This window comes from Rhamphochromis sp. 'chilingali', assembly GCF_963969265.1.
Source record: "Rhamphochromis sp. 'chilingali' genome assembly, chromosome: 7".
Taxonomy (NCBI): domain Eukaryota; kingdom Metazoa; phylum Chordata; class Actinopteri; order Cichliformes; family Cichlidae; genus Rhamphochromis; species Rhamphochromis sp. 'chilingali'.
Genome location: NC_137934.1, coordinates 33,791,304 through 33,805,698, shown reverse-complemented (window position 1 = coordinate 33,805,698; position 14,395 = coordinate 33,791,304). Strand labels below are relative to the sequence as shown.

Here is a 14,395-nt window from a genome sequence, read left to right as displayed (position 1 = left end):
TTCTTAAGGACATAGCATTCAGACATTTTTCACTGCAGACAGTTTTTAAGATCTGACACTCCTTCTGTCCTCTGTTTGTCCAGTTTCCTCAAATGTTTCAACGACACACTACACACCGTGTTGTCACATGCCAAGTTTTTAGCTAATATCTCTTTGACAATCACCTTGTTAGTACAAAAATATTATTGTATGCCTATCAAAGTGTCTGTTTTGTGACAGGTTGCTGGTAACACAGTGCCTAAAGATAAAATTAAAAATGTTTTTTTGATAAGTTGTCTGTTATGTGTAGACACAACACTGGTTAATGCCTTTAATTAGGTGCTATTCATCCATCCATCCATCCATTCGCTTCCGCTTATCCTTTTCAGGGTCGCGGGGGGCGCTGGAGCCTATCCCAGCTGTCATAGGGCGAGAGGCAGGGTACACCCTGGGCAGGTCGCCAGTCTGTCGCAGGGCTAACACATAGGGACAGACAACCATTCACACTCACATTCACTCGCACATTCACACCTAGTGGCAATTTGGATTATCCAATTAACCTATCCCCACAAGTTAATTGGGTGCTTGTGCTATTCATTTCTCTAAAAATGGTCAGGTATAAGGACTGGACTAAAAATGAGTGAAAAAACAGTGTTCAGAGAAAAAAGAAAGCATCTGAGGACCATTTTTAAAAATTACAAGAACTTTTGGGTTTCTTGGAAGCAAAATATAAAGTACGCAGTGGTGGCTCATAACTTTTTGCACAGAACTATACGTGTAGTTTTACCAAAATGGTTGGTGTTACTTTTATTCAAGTTCTTAATGGCTGAGGTGTTTGTGCAGAAGTGAGAATCCTGCTGGTCTTTAGTAACAGTCCTGATAATGGATGACTCTGATGAAGTTGATATTGATTTGCCTGCTTTATTGACTAATGAGTTACTGCCAGCGACTATAGCACCAAAAAGCACAGACACAGAGACAAACACAGACATTTATCATCCCACCCTACCTTGTCATAGTATCGTATCTCGTAGTCGAGGATAATTCCATTGGGCTGTTCGGGCGGTGGCCATGACAACGAGAAACTGCGACTTGTTGAGCTCACTTGGTGCATTATGGGAACTGCTGAGGGAGCTGATAAAAAGCGCACACACATACATACGCACACAAGAATACACAATCAATTAGGCAGTTAAAAGACTTGCTAGCATGTTTAAACACCATAAATATGGAAATACAGAGTTTAATGACATATTGCCAAAGATTATTTGCACTCAAAGGAGAAAAATGTTTCCTCTTCCAAGCTCATGAAAACAAATTACTGCACTTGTCACTGATGGGGAAACAAGAGCTATGTCTGCGATGCATTTTTAACCCATAATTTTGGGAACGAGAAGCTGTTGGCTGTAATGTATTTCATGGTTCAGCTTCTGGATCGTTTTATGTGATGGCTTTCATCACTTTTGTGCTTTGATAGTCTCAAGTGGAAATATGAGGCGAGAAGAAGACTAATATCACACAGCATCTGGAGATGTACTACACTGTTTTAAATTTAATTAAATTAGTGTTTTAAAGGACAAAAAACCTCAAGAGAATTTGTCTTCTTGGTTTTATGGGGATTCTGCTGAAAGCCATTATATCCTAAATAGACTGTATGCATCTTACACAGCTGAGTCACCATAATTTCATACAGCAGCTATAACGCACAGTAAATGCTATGATGCCTCAAGAGGTGTATACTTCTGCTGGAGAAATAATTTGACAGCATGAGCGATCTGTCACCTGAAAACCCCACAGTCTTTTTTTTCCTCACATAGCCACAATTGAGCCCCCCCCCCCCCCCCCCCACACACACACACACACACACACACACATACACAGTGTTGAGTTTTACATCCTAAAGTCCAATGAAATACACTCAAAAGCTATTGCATAATTTAAAAATCTCCCCCAGTGCAGTCAACCTGAAAAATAAATCAGTTTTTGTTGAGTCCTAAAAGATTTCAGGGATAAGAGAGCCTCGCATCCGACAGCGGTAACAAATGCGCTCAGAAAACGGCAGGGTGACAATGGATCATGTTTCGATTAGGAATGAGCCAGGGGTGCTGTAGATGAGGTAAATGATGTGTTTTTCCATAGCAAAGCGGCTTTTAAATCTAAATTTGGGTAGCAGTGGAAATATCACTTGTGTCTGTCTCCATAAAGTATTGATGGAGTAATAACTCACTCACTTTATGGCCTCTAAGAATTATACTGAGGGAGACCTAGGGTGAGGAAAGCAGGGAAAGGGGGGAGAAAGCTGAGAAAAGCAGAATTGAGGGAGGGGGAGGAAAAGCGATGAAAGCTGTGGATGAGCAGGAAAGAAAGAGAGAGAAAGGGGAAGGAGAGCGAGAACAGGCAGAGCGATGACAAGCACATAACATGTTTTATGAATTAAAAGGCTGTAGCTCAATTTCCTTTATCTCTCCGGCCATCCCTCCCTCACATAATCCACAGTGCCCCGGGGTATGCTAGCACACACACAGATGCTTACACACACACACACACACACACACACACACACACACACACACACACACACACGCAAAGAGTCATTGCTCTCCCAACTTACCAGCCTGATTGGTTGTAATGTTGATTGACAGTTGTTGGGCGGGGTAAGGGCTCTTGTTGGAGACTCCGTTGACTGCCTATAGAAAAGTAATGGTTATTCCACCCTCAGACATTAAAGTTAATAGTTATTTGAACTGAGTTCTCCACCCCCATCTCTTCATAGCTCTTGGTGCCTTTCCATTCAAGCAATGCATCTGTTTAACAATAATAATGGTGGCTGATAGCTTGAACAACTAGCACATGATTTACCTTTAGCTTCTCAATTTTAGCTAGCAACCGCTGTTGTTTTTTGCCTGAAATGACAAATGGTGCTAGTAAAATTTGGCAAGCTAAGAGTAGCTAAGTTTAATGCCCCAGAATCATATGAAAATAGCAAAGCTAACAAGTTCAACTGTCAAAAGCATTAACTATATTACATGTTGAGTATTATAAGGGAAACCTCAGATTCATGCATTTCTTTGAGACCTAGAAAGTATGGCTGCCTGATTCTGATAGATAGAATCACACATTTTTCTTTGCAGCGAAATTGTATGTTTCACTTATAATGTTAAAACAGTTAAGGCTTGTCAGGTGAGTATGAAAAACATGATAGTACTGCTGCAGTGTAGCAGTAACTTGGTTAGACTGAGTGCACAGTAGGAGAAATCGTAGTGTGCTTTGTAGTGAAATGCTATACAGTAGATGAGGTAATCTACAAGGGTATGATAACCTGCAACTCCACAAAATAATTGGAAATACACTACTGTGCAACAACCTTAAACCATCCCTCATTTCTCTCTCTCATATATATATATATATATATATATATATATATATATATATATATATATATATATATATATATATATATATTGGTCGGTAGTTGGAGGGGACCGGTCCCTTCTTGGGGTCCTTGGGGATCAGGACCGTCCGGCCTTCAGTTAGCCATTCCGGGTGTCTCTCGTTAACTAGCAGCTGGTTCATTTGTGCTGCCAGACGCTCGTGGAGTGCAGTCAGCTTCTTCAGCCAGTAGGCGTGAACCATGTCGGGCCCTGGTGCTGTCCAACTCTTCATACTGGAGACCCTTTCTTGGATATCTGCCACTGTGATGGTTACTGGACCCTGTTCAGGGAGGTCGCTGTGGTCTGCCCTCAGATCCTCTAGCCACTGAGCATTGCCGTTATGGGTTGCATCCTTCTCCCATATGCTCTTCCAGTATTGCTCCGTCTCCAGCCTTGGTGGTGCTGTTCTCTTATTGTTCCCTTGCCACTGAGAGTACACCTTTGCTGGTTCTGTGGAGAACAGCTGGTTTATTCTCCTGCCTTCTATCTCTCTGGTGTACCTCCTCAAGCGGCTGGCCAAGGCTGTGAGTCTTTGCTTGGCAGTTTCCAAGGCCTCAGGTATGGACAGCTTGCTGTATTTCTTAGGCACCTTATTTGTCGCACCTTTCTGCAACTCCGTTAGTTGGCTAACCTCCCTCCGTGCTACTTTGATCTTGCCCTCTAGCCTCCTTCTCCATGGAGGGTACTGCCCCTTGTCGCTGTTCAACTTGTAGCCAAGCATCTCACTGATCACTGCTGCCGTATTGTAGATCAGCTTGTTAGTGTCGGTAATCGTGGTTGTAGGTATTGCCCGTAGTGCTGCATTAACATCATCTAGCAGACCTTCTGAGGGTACTTCACGTAATCTTGGTAACCGGCTACGGGTTTCGACCAATAACCTGCCTCAGTACTACATGGAAGCTCCTGTCAGGCATCATATCGGCCAAGATGAACAGGCACATGGGTCAATACATGAGCGGGACACAGAAAGGAATTGGCAAGAATACCAGAGGCGCAAAACACCAGCTACTGGTAGACAGAACAATCAGCCGAGACTGCAAGACCAGACTGACCAACCTGTGCACTGCCTGGATTGATTACAAGAAGGCCTATGACTCAATGCCCCACAGCTGGATACTGGAATGCCTAGAATTGTACAAGATCAATGGGACCCTAAGAGCCTTCATCAGGAACTCAATGGGGATGTGGCGTACAACACTAGAGGCCAACTCCAAGCCCATAGCACAAGTCACCATCAAGTGCGGGATCTACCAAGGAGATGCTCTGTCCCCACTGCTGTTCTGCATAGGCCTGAACCCCCTCAGTGAGATCATTAACAAGACTGGCTACGGATACCGACTATGGAATGGAGCAGTTGTCAGCCACCTCCTGTACATGGATGACATCAAGCTGTATGCCAAGAGTGAACGAGACATTGATTCACTGATCCACACTACCAGGCTATACAGCAATGACATTGGAATGTCGTTCGGACTGGAGAAGTGTAGTCGGATGGTAACAAAGAGAGGGAAGGTAGTCAGAACTGAGGGGATTGAACTACCAGAAGGCAACATTGCAGACATAGAGGACAGTTACAAGTACTTGGGGATCCCGCAGGCGAATGGGAACCATGAAGAGGCCGCTAGAAAAGCTGCAACCACCAAGTACCTGCAGAGGGTCAGGCAAGTCCTGAGGAGTCAGCTGAATGGTAAGAACAAGATCCGGGCCATCAACACGTACGCCCTGCCCGTGATCAGGTACCCTGCTGGGGTAATAGGCTGGCCAAAGGAGGAGATAGAAGCCACTGACATAAAGACAAGAAAGCTCCTTACCATGCATGGAGGGTTTCACCCCAAGTCCAGCACCCTGAGGCTGTACGCTAAGCGGAAGGAAGGGGGCCGGGGACTGGTGAGTGTCAGCACCACAGTCCAGGATGAGACAAGGAACATCCAAGAATACATTGGGAAGATGGCCCCAACTGACCGAGTGCTCAGTGAATACCTTAGGCAGCAGAAACCCAAGAAAGAGGAGGGAGACGAGGAACCATCATGGAAGGACAGGCCCCTGCACGGTATGTACCACCGGCAGATAGAGGAGGTGGCTGATATCCAGAAATCCTACCAGTGGCTGGACAAAGCTGGACTGAAAGACAGCACAGAGGCACTAATCATGGCAGCACAAGAACAAGCTCTGAGCACAAGATCCATAGAGGCTGGGGTCTATCACACCAGGCAAGACCCCAGGTGCAGGCTGTGTAAAGATGCCCCAGAGACAATCCAGCACATAACAGCAGGGTGCAAGATGCTAGCAGGCAAGGCATACATGGAACGCCATAACCAAGTGGCCGGCATAGTGTACAGGAACATCTGTGCCGAGTATAACCTGGAAGTCCCGAGGTCAAAACGGGAGATCCCCCCAAGGGTGGTGGAGAATGGCCGAGCTAAGATCCTGTGGGACTTCCAGATACAGACGGACAAAATGGTGGTGGCTAACCAACCGGACATAGTGGTGGTAGACAAACAGAAGAAGACGGCCGTAGTGATCGATGTAGCGGTTCCGAATGACAGCAATATCAGGAAGAAGGAACACGAGAAGCTGGAGAAATACCAAGGGCTCAGAGAAGAGCTCGAGAGGATGTGGAGGGTGAAGGTAACGGTGGTCCCCGTGGTAATCGGAGCACTAGGTGCGGTGACTCCCAAGCTAGGCGAGTGGCTCCAGCAGATCCCGGGAACAACATCGGAGATCTCTGTCCAGAAGAGCGCAGTCCTGGGAACAGCTAAGATACTGCGCAGGACCCTCAAGCTCCCAGGCCTCTGGTAGAGGACCCGAGCTTGAAGGATAAACCGCCCGCATGGGCGTGCTGGGTGTTTTATATATATTATAGTACAGGGTGGGCCATATATATGGATATATATATCCATATATATGGATATATATATCCATATATATATATATATATATATATATATATATTCACTCGGACTTTCTGATCACGTCATGATCCACCTAATCCCCACGTACAGACAGAGGCTGAAGCTCTCCAAACCTGTCGTGAGGACCAAAAAACTGTGGAGCAACGAGGCTGTGGAGGAGCTTCGCACGTGTTTGGAGTCTACAGACTGGGACACAATGAAGGCTGCTTCTAACAGCTTGGACGAGTTTACGGACACTGTCACCTCCTATATCCACTTCTGTGAGGACAGCATTGTGCCATCACGCACCAGGGTGAGTTATAACAATGACAAACCCTGGTTTACTCCTAAACTCAAAAAGCTGTGGCTGGAAAAGAGAAAGGCGTTCAGAAGCGGAGACAGGGACTGCTACAGAGAGGCCAAGTACAGGTTCACTAAAGAAGTGGACATTGCTAAACATCAGCACTCTGAGAAGATGCAGCAGCAGATCTCAGAGAATGACTCGGCCTCTGTGTGGAAAGGTTTTAGGAATATCACCAACTACAAGCCTAAAACCCCCCACTCCACTGATGACTTGCTCTTGGCCAACACCCTTAACACCTTTTACTGCCGTTTTGACGAGCCATAAGGCAGCCTTCACATCTCCAACGGCCCCAACAATAGAGACACTTTGGACACTCATTCCCCCACCTCTCCCCCCTCCATAGAGCCATCACCACCTTCAACCACTTCACCTACAACACCCCCCTCCTCACTCCACACAAAAGAGGATTTCACACCACCTCCTCCCACCACAACTCTTCATATTCATGAAGCAGGTGTGAGGAAGCAGTTTAAGAGTCTGAATGCTCGAAAAGCTCCCGGCCCAGACGGTGTGTCACCTGCCACCCTCAGACACTGTGCAAACGAGCTGGCCCCAGTGTTTTCTGGCATTTTCAACTCCTCACTGCAGGCATGTCATGTGCCTGCCTGCTTCAAGTCCTCTACCATAATCCCTGTCCCCAAGAAACCAAGGATCACTGGATTAAATGACTACAGACCCGTGGCTCTGACATCTGTGGTCATGAAGTCATTTGAGCGTCTGGTTCTCTCCTATCTCAAGACCCTCACGGCCCCCCTCCTGGACCCCCTGCAGTTTGCATACAGAGCCAACAGGTCTGTAGATGACGCCATCAACATGGCCCTACACTTCATCCTGCAGCATCTGGACTCCCCAGGAACCTACGCCAGGATCCTGTTTGTGGACTTCAGCTCTGCCTTCAACACCATCCTTCCAGACCATCTCCAAGGCAAGCTTTCCCAGATGAATGTGCCTGATCCCATCTGCTGGTGGATCACTGACTTCCTGATGGACAGGAAGCAGCATGTGAGGCTGGGAAAGAATGTCTCGGACTCCCGGACCATCAGCACCGGCTCCCCTCAGGGCTGTGTTCTTTCTCCTCTGCTCTTCTCCCTGTACACCAACTACTGCACCTCCACCCACCAGTCTGTCAAGCTAATCAAGTTTGCAGATGACACCACTGTTATTGGGCTCATCTCGGACGGGGATGAGTCTGCCTACAGGAGGGAGGTTGAACGTCTGGTGTCCCAGAAGACAGTGGAGATTATTCTGGACTTCAGGAAGCACACAGCCCCACTCCCCCCCATCATCCTGACTGACACCCCCATCACCTCTGTGGACTCATTCCGCTTCCTGGGTACCACCATCACCCAGGACCTGAAGTGGGAGCCCACCATCACCTCCGTCATTAAGAAAGCCCAGCAGAGGATGTACTTCCTGAGGGAGCTGAAGAAATTCAACCTGCCAACACGGACGATGATGCAATTCTCCACTGCAATCATCGAGTCCATCCTCACCTCCTCCATCACCGTGTGGTACGCTAGAGCTACTATCAGGGACAAACAGAGACTGCAGCGTGTTGTGCGCTCTGCTGAGAAGGTGATTGGCTGCAGACTCCTATCTCTGCAGGACCTGTACACCTCCAGGACACTGGGGCATGCAGCTCGGATCTCAGCTGACCCTTCTCACCCTGGACACAGTCTGTTTGACCTGCTCCCCTCAGGCAGGAGGCTCCGGTCCATTCGCACCAGAACCTCTCGCCATAAGAACAGTTTCTTCCCCTCTGCTGTTGGACACATGAACAATAAGCGTATGACTGTTCCCACCACTAACACATGACCCTACGCTGTGATCACTGCATCATTCCATGTTTGGCACTGATCACCACCTGCACTCATGTATATATCTATCTACTTAGCACTTTTAATTCTTATTCTTATTTTTATTTTCATGTCTATTTAAGCGTAATTTATGACAGTATGTTTGCACTGAAGCACCGCAGCAATTTCCTAATGTTGTAAACCTGCTCAACATTTGGCAATAAAACCCTTTCTGATTCTGATACACCATAATAAAATGGGAATGGTTGGTGATATTAAAGTCCTGTTGGTGGCACATTAGTATATGTGAGGGGGCAAACTCCTCAATATGGGTGGTGACCATGATGGCCATTTAGAAGTCAGCCATCTTGGATACAACTTTTGTTTTTTCAATAGGAAGGGGGCCATGTGACACATCAAACTTATTGGTAATGTCACAAGAAAAACAATGGTATGCTTGGTTTCAACGTAACTTTATTCTTTCATGAGTTATTTACAAGTTTCTCTTTGTTCACAGCCATTGACATGTCGAAGAGGTTAACACGTGAGGAGCAGATCGAAATTGTGTTGATATCTGGTGAACGCAGTAACCGGGTCACTGAAGCAGATTTCAATGCAAGACACCCTACGGGACCACCCATCTCCCATGCTACAGTTAGCAAACTGCTTGCTGAGTTTCGTGAAACTGGTTCAGTGTTGGATTTGCCAAAATGTGAACGCAAGAAAACTGTCACTAATGAAGAAACATCAGTGGCTGTCCTAGCTTCATTCAGCAAGAGCCCACAGCGTAGCACTTGCCGCATGTCACTTGAGAGTGGCATTAGTCGAACATCCCTTCGGCGGATATTAGCTACACACAAATGGCACCCTTACAAACTCCAGCTACTGCAGCATCTCAACGAGGATGACCCAGATCGGCGCACAGAATTTGCAGAATGGGCAAAACAAAAATTGGAACAGGACCCTCAGTTCATGCAGAAGATTTTGTTTAGTAATGAGGCAAACTTTTATGTGAATGGTGAAGTTAACAAACAAAACCACCGCTATTGGTCTGACACTAACCCACATTGGATGGATCCCCCCAAGACTGTTGGAACAACAAAAGTGATGTATGGTGTGGTATATGGGGTACAACGATAGTGGGTCCATTCTTCATCTTTTTTTTTTTTTTTTTTTTTTTTTTTTTGTGGATAAACAAAACAAGCCGTTTATTGAGGCTAGCAATGAGGGTAAAAATAATCGGGCATCGGTGAAAACTAAACAATAACCTAAACTGGGTGAACTAATAACAAAACATGAAAAAGCTTAACCATAGTGAACTGACATGGGTACCTGGGGATGAGACATGGATGAGCAGACGACCTGACAATGGCATGCAGAAAACAAAGGGCTTAAATACATACATGAGGTGATCAGGGGAGGTGGAGACACATGGGGGAAACAGCTGACAGACATAAACCTAATGACAGGACCAGGAGAGGAAAGCTAAATACAATAAACAAAGAACACATGACATTGTCAGAATAAAACAGGAAATACTAAAACTAAAACATGACAACACAACTTAACAGACCTAATATGTGATGAATAAATACAAAACCCCAAAACATAGAAAACCCAGGAACAATAACTGCCTAAACTAAAGGCAGATAGGAAATAACACAAACTAAATCACATAACAAAATGAGACAAATACAAACATGAACTCAGAGCGCTGGGTCAGAGACCCAGCCTGTGACATGTAGGTGTTAACTCTACATCGTAAAATGTCGTGTTCTAAAAATTGAGTTGTCAGAGGGGAGCAGTAATCAAGCCCAGAGGCCAATAGTTTGTTCATTCATGTTATTAAATTCCTGAAGGAATCTTCACACATAATTACATCTACGTGCACCTGGTGTGGTGCTACAGCCTGTACTCATACACTGCACTTCTTGGCTCCCTGTGGGCACATCATCAAATAAAGCTCTGACAGACAGCTTTATTCTGATTTTTTTTTTTTTTTTCCATTCTTCATCAATGGAAACCTCAAGGCCACTGGATATTTGAAATTACTACATGATGATGTGTTTCCCTCTTTGTGCACTGAAGCTGGCACGTTCCCTGAGTTTTTCCAGCAAGAAAATAATGTGGTGCACCACCACATTATGGGTGCCAGGTCCGAGCATTCCTAGATGAACAGTTTCCTGGAAAGTGGATTGGTCGTCGTGGGCCTGTTGAATGGCTCCCAAGGTCTCCCGATCTGACCCCCTTAGACTTTTATCTTTGGGGTCATCTGAAGGCAATGTCTATGGTGTGAAGATACGAGATGTGCAGCACCTGAAACTACGGATACTGGATGGCTGTGCTGGCATTTCTCCTGCGGTGTTGCTATCAGTGTGTGAAGAGTGGGAGAAGAGGGTTGCATTGACAATCCAACACAATGGGCAGCACATTGAACACATCTTATAAGTGGTCAGAAACTTGTAAATAACTCATGAAAGAATAAAGTTACGTTGAAACCAAGCACACCATTGTTTTTCTTGTGACATTACCAATAAGTTTGATGTGTCACATGGCCCTCTTCCTATTGAAAAAACAAAAGTTGTATCCAAGATGGCTGACTTCTAAATGGCCACCATGGTCACCACCCATCTTGAGGAGTTTGCCCCCTCACATATACTAATGTGCCACAAACAGGACTTTAATATCACCAACCATTCCCATTTTATTATGGTGTATCCATATAAATGGCCCACCCTGTAGATCTAAGGAACCAGACTCTCTCGTGATATTCACAGTGATACTTTCATGTTTTTCTTTAGATAGAATATTTGACAGTCATGTCTTTAAGAAATGGGGAGAAAAAATTCTGCAACAATATCCAAAGAAAGGCTGTGTAATGTTCTTCAAGAAGCCTGAAGAACTATTCCCGATGACCACTTAAAGAAAGCTTGGTTAAGAGAGTTCAGGCTATATTGGCCCCATCCTCTCACCCTGTGGCAGCTGGGATAGGCTCCGGCCCATCCACCCCAACGAATCAGAATTAGATAAGCGGAAGAAAAATAGATGGATGTAAATTATTTAGAGGCTTAAAAAACATCTGACACACTCTTTTCTTGTGTATGCAGTATCTGCGTCATTTAAACTTTAACATGCACAAAAATACAGAGACCCAGCTCTCCCAGTTACAGCTGTTAATCTGTTATTGGGCACTTGCTGTGGTTTAGTAGTCAGTTAGGTATCAGAAACAAGAAGCTAGTTTAATATCAGGGAATAAAAATTCTGCTAGTCCCTTTGCGAAGCTTTAAGATCTCCAAATGTGTTTCATCTCACCAACACTGAGACACAATTAACAGGTTGGGAGTGCTTTTTAAAGACCATCTAATTAGCTGCCACATATTATATTTGTCATGAGCTCAACTAATCATTTTGATGGTTGAACAATGTCTTCAGTCATAGCAAATAAAGGCTGGCAATTACTAATGACTTACTCCAAGCTCTATTTATTCTGTGTCCCTTAATCAAATAGTACCTCCTATCAAGACTATAAAAGGCACATCTTACTTTGCCTCAAAACTTTGTGTTATTAGAGTAGTTAGTACGTTTTCATGCATGGTTGAATTGTGGTAAAACCAGTGTTAATTTACGTCATAGTTTTCGTCAACAACCTTTTTTCTTTGCTTAAAACAAGACAATATCAAACAACAAACTAATGCACGAGGACAAAAACTATGATTATATGAGCCAACACTTTCATCAACAAAAGAACATAATATGAAAATATTCAGGACAGACGAGAGCCAATCAGAACTAATTAAGTTGTGTAGAAAGGCAAATTTGGAAGTGAGCGAATTAGAAGTAATTACCGTGTGTAGTTTGGGTAAATGTGCACATTTGATCTGGCCCTGGAAAATGGTAGCTAGCACACATTAGTAACACTACACGTCTTTTGAACTTCAGAGGTTCAATGCCTGACCAGGGCGTCTGTATCCAGTAAGCCTCCCTAGACTGTCACCACTCGCTTGAACGGGAATACCAGAGAGATGGAAATCAGGAGAATAAACCAAGGAAACAGTGCGACACTGCCCCACCTCCAGTCTTGTTATGGCTATGTAAGAATAGCCCCACGAAGACTGAAGACAGAGCAATACTGGAAGAGCATATGGGAGAAGAACGCAACCCACAGCACAACCACAGCAATCTCCCTGAATAGGATCCAGTAATCATCACAGTGGCAGACATCAAAGAAAGGGTCTCCAGTATGAAGTATTGGACAACACCAGGCCCCAACATAATTCAAGCTCACTGGCTGAAAAAGCTGACTTCACTCCATGAACGTCTGGTAGCACAAATGAACCAACTGCTAATCGACAAGAGATACCCAATATAACTAAATGAAGGCCAGGGAGTCCTGATCCCCAAGGATCCCCAGAAAGAACCGTGCCCATCCAATCAATAACCTGCCTCAGTACCACATGATGTCAGGCATCATAGCGACTAATATGAACAAGGACATTGCTCAACACATGAGCAGGGCACAGAAAGGAATTGGCAGAGACCAAGAAATACCAGAGACCGAGACTGAAAGACCAGCTGAAAGACCAGCTCCAGATCCTGGAATATCTAGAACTACACAAGATCAACAGGACCCGTAGCACCTTCAACAGGAACTTAATGGGGATGTGGCGAATAATACTATCCAACTGGACATGTCACCATCAAGTGCAGGGTTTACCAAGGAGATGGCCTTTCCCTATAGTTGTTCTGGATAGGCCTGATCCCCCTCATTAGGATCATTAACAAGACTGGCTACAGAGCCAGACTAAGGAATAAAGCAATTGTTAGCTGCCTCCTCTACATGGATGACATCAAGCTGTATGCCAAGAGTGAAGAAGACATCGATTCACTGCAACGACATTGGAATGTTAATCGGACTGGAGAAGTGTAGTTCGATGGTAACAAAGAGAGGGAAGATAGTCAGAACTGTGAGGATTGCACTACCCACAGGGAAATGGGAACCACGAAGAGGTCGCTAAAAAGCGGCAAACACCAAATACCTGCAGAGGGTAAGGCAAGTCCTGGGGAGTCAGCTGAATGGAAAAAACAATACCTGGGCAATCAGCACCAACGCCCTGCCCATGGAGAACATAGAAGCCACTGACATCGAAACAAGGAAGCTCCTGACTATGCATGGTTTTCACCCAAAATCCTGCACCCTGAGACTGCATGCTAAGTGAAAGGAAGAAGGACCAAGGACTGGTTATTGTCAGAACCACTGTCCAGAATGAGACAACAAACATCCATGAGTAAATCAGAAAGATGTCCACAACCGACTGCGTGCTTAGTGAATACCTCAGGTAAACGAAACCCAAGAAAGGAGAGGAGGAGCCATGGAAGGACAGGCCCATGCACGGTATGTACCACTGGCAGATAGAGGAAGTAGCTAACATTCAGAAATCCTACTAGTGGCTGGACAAAGCTGGTCTGAAAGACAGTACAGAGGAACTGATCATGGCAGCACAGGAACAAGATCTAAGTACAAGATCCCTGGAGGCTGGGGTCTATCCCGCCAGGCAAGACACCAGGTGCAGGCTGTGTAAAGATTCCTGAGACAGATAGAATTAGCTATACCAAGTGATAACAACATCAGGAAAAAGGAACAAAGGAACAGACGTATCAAGGGCTAAGAGAAGAACTCAAGAAGATGTGGAGTGTGAAAGTAACAGTGGTCCCAGGGGTAATCAGAGCACTCGGTGCAGTGACCCACAAGCTAGGTGAGTGGTTCCAGCAGATCCCAGAAACAAAATCCAAGAGAAGAATTTCTAATGAATTTTTATTTAAAACAATTCAGTGGACTACATATTGAACTTAGAGGACAGATACAAAATATCAATCCTATCGTGTTGTATTGATCCGGTTGGTACCTAATGGATTAGTATCGATAGTATCGATGCT

General features: G+C 45.0%; 1 protein-coding gene across 1 annotated transcript in view; it reads right to left on the bottom strand.

Moving 5' to 3' along the window:
• Positions 1 to 14,395, bottom strand: part of LOC308400233 (ephrin type-B receptor 1-like) — a 150,689-nt gene that overhangs the window by 58,747 nt on the left and 77,547 nt on the right. The window contains exons 8-9 of the mRNA XM_080887799.1: positions 2,591 to 2,666; positions 989 to 1,113 (exon numbers count right to left, since the gene is read on the bottom strand). Of these exons, the coding sequence (XP_080743925.1) occupies positions 989 to 1,113; positions 2,591 to 2,666 (201 nt within the window). The remainder of the gene's footprint in view (positions 1 to 988; positions 1,114 to 2,590; positions 2,667 to 14,395) is intronic.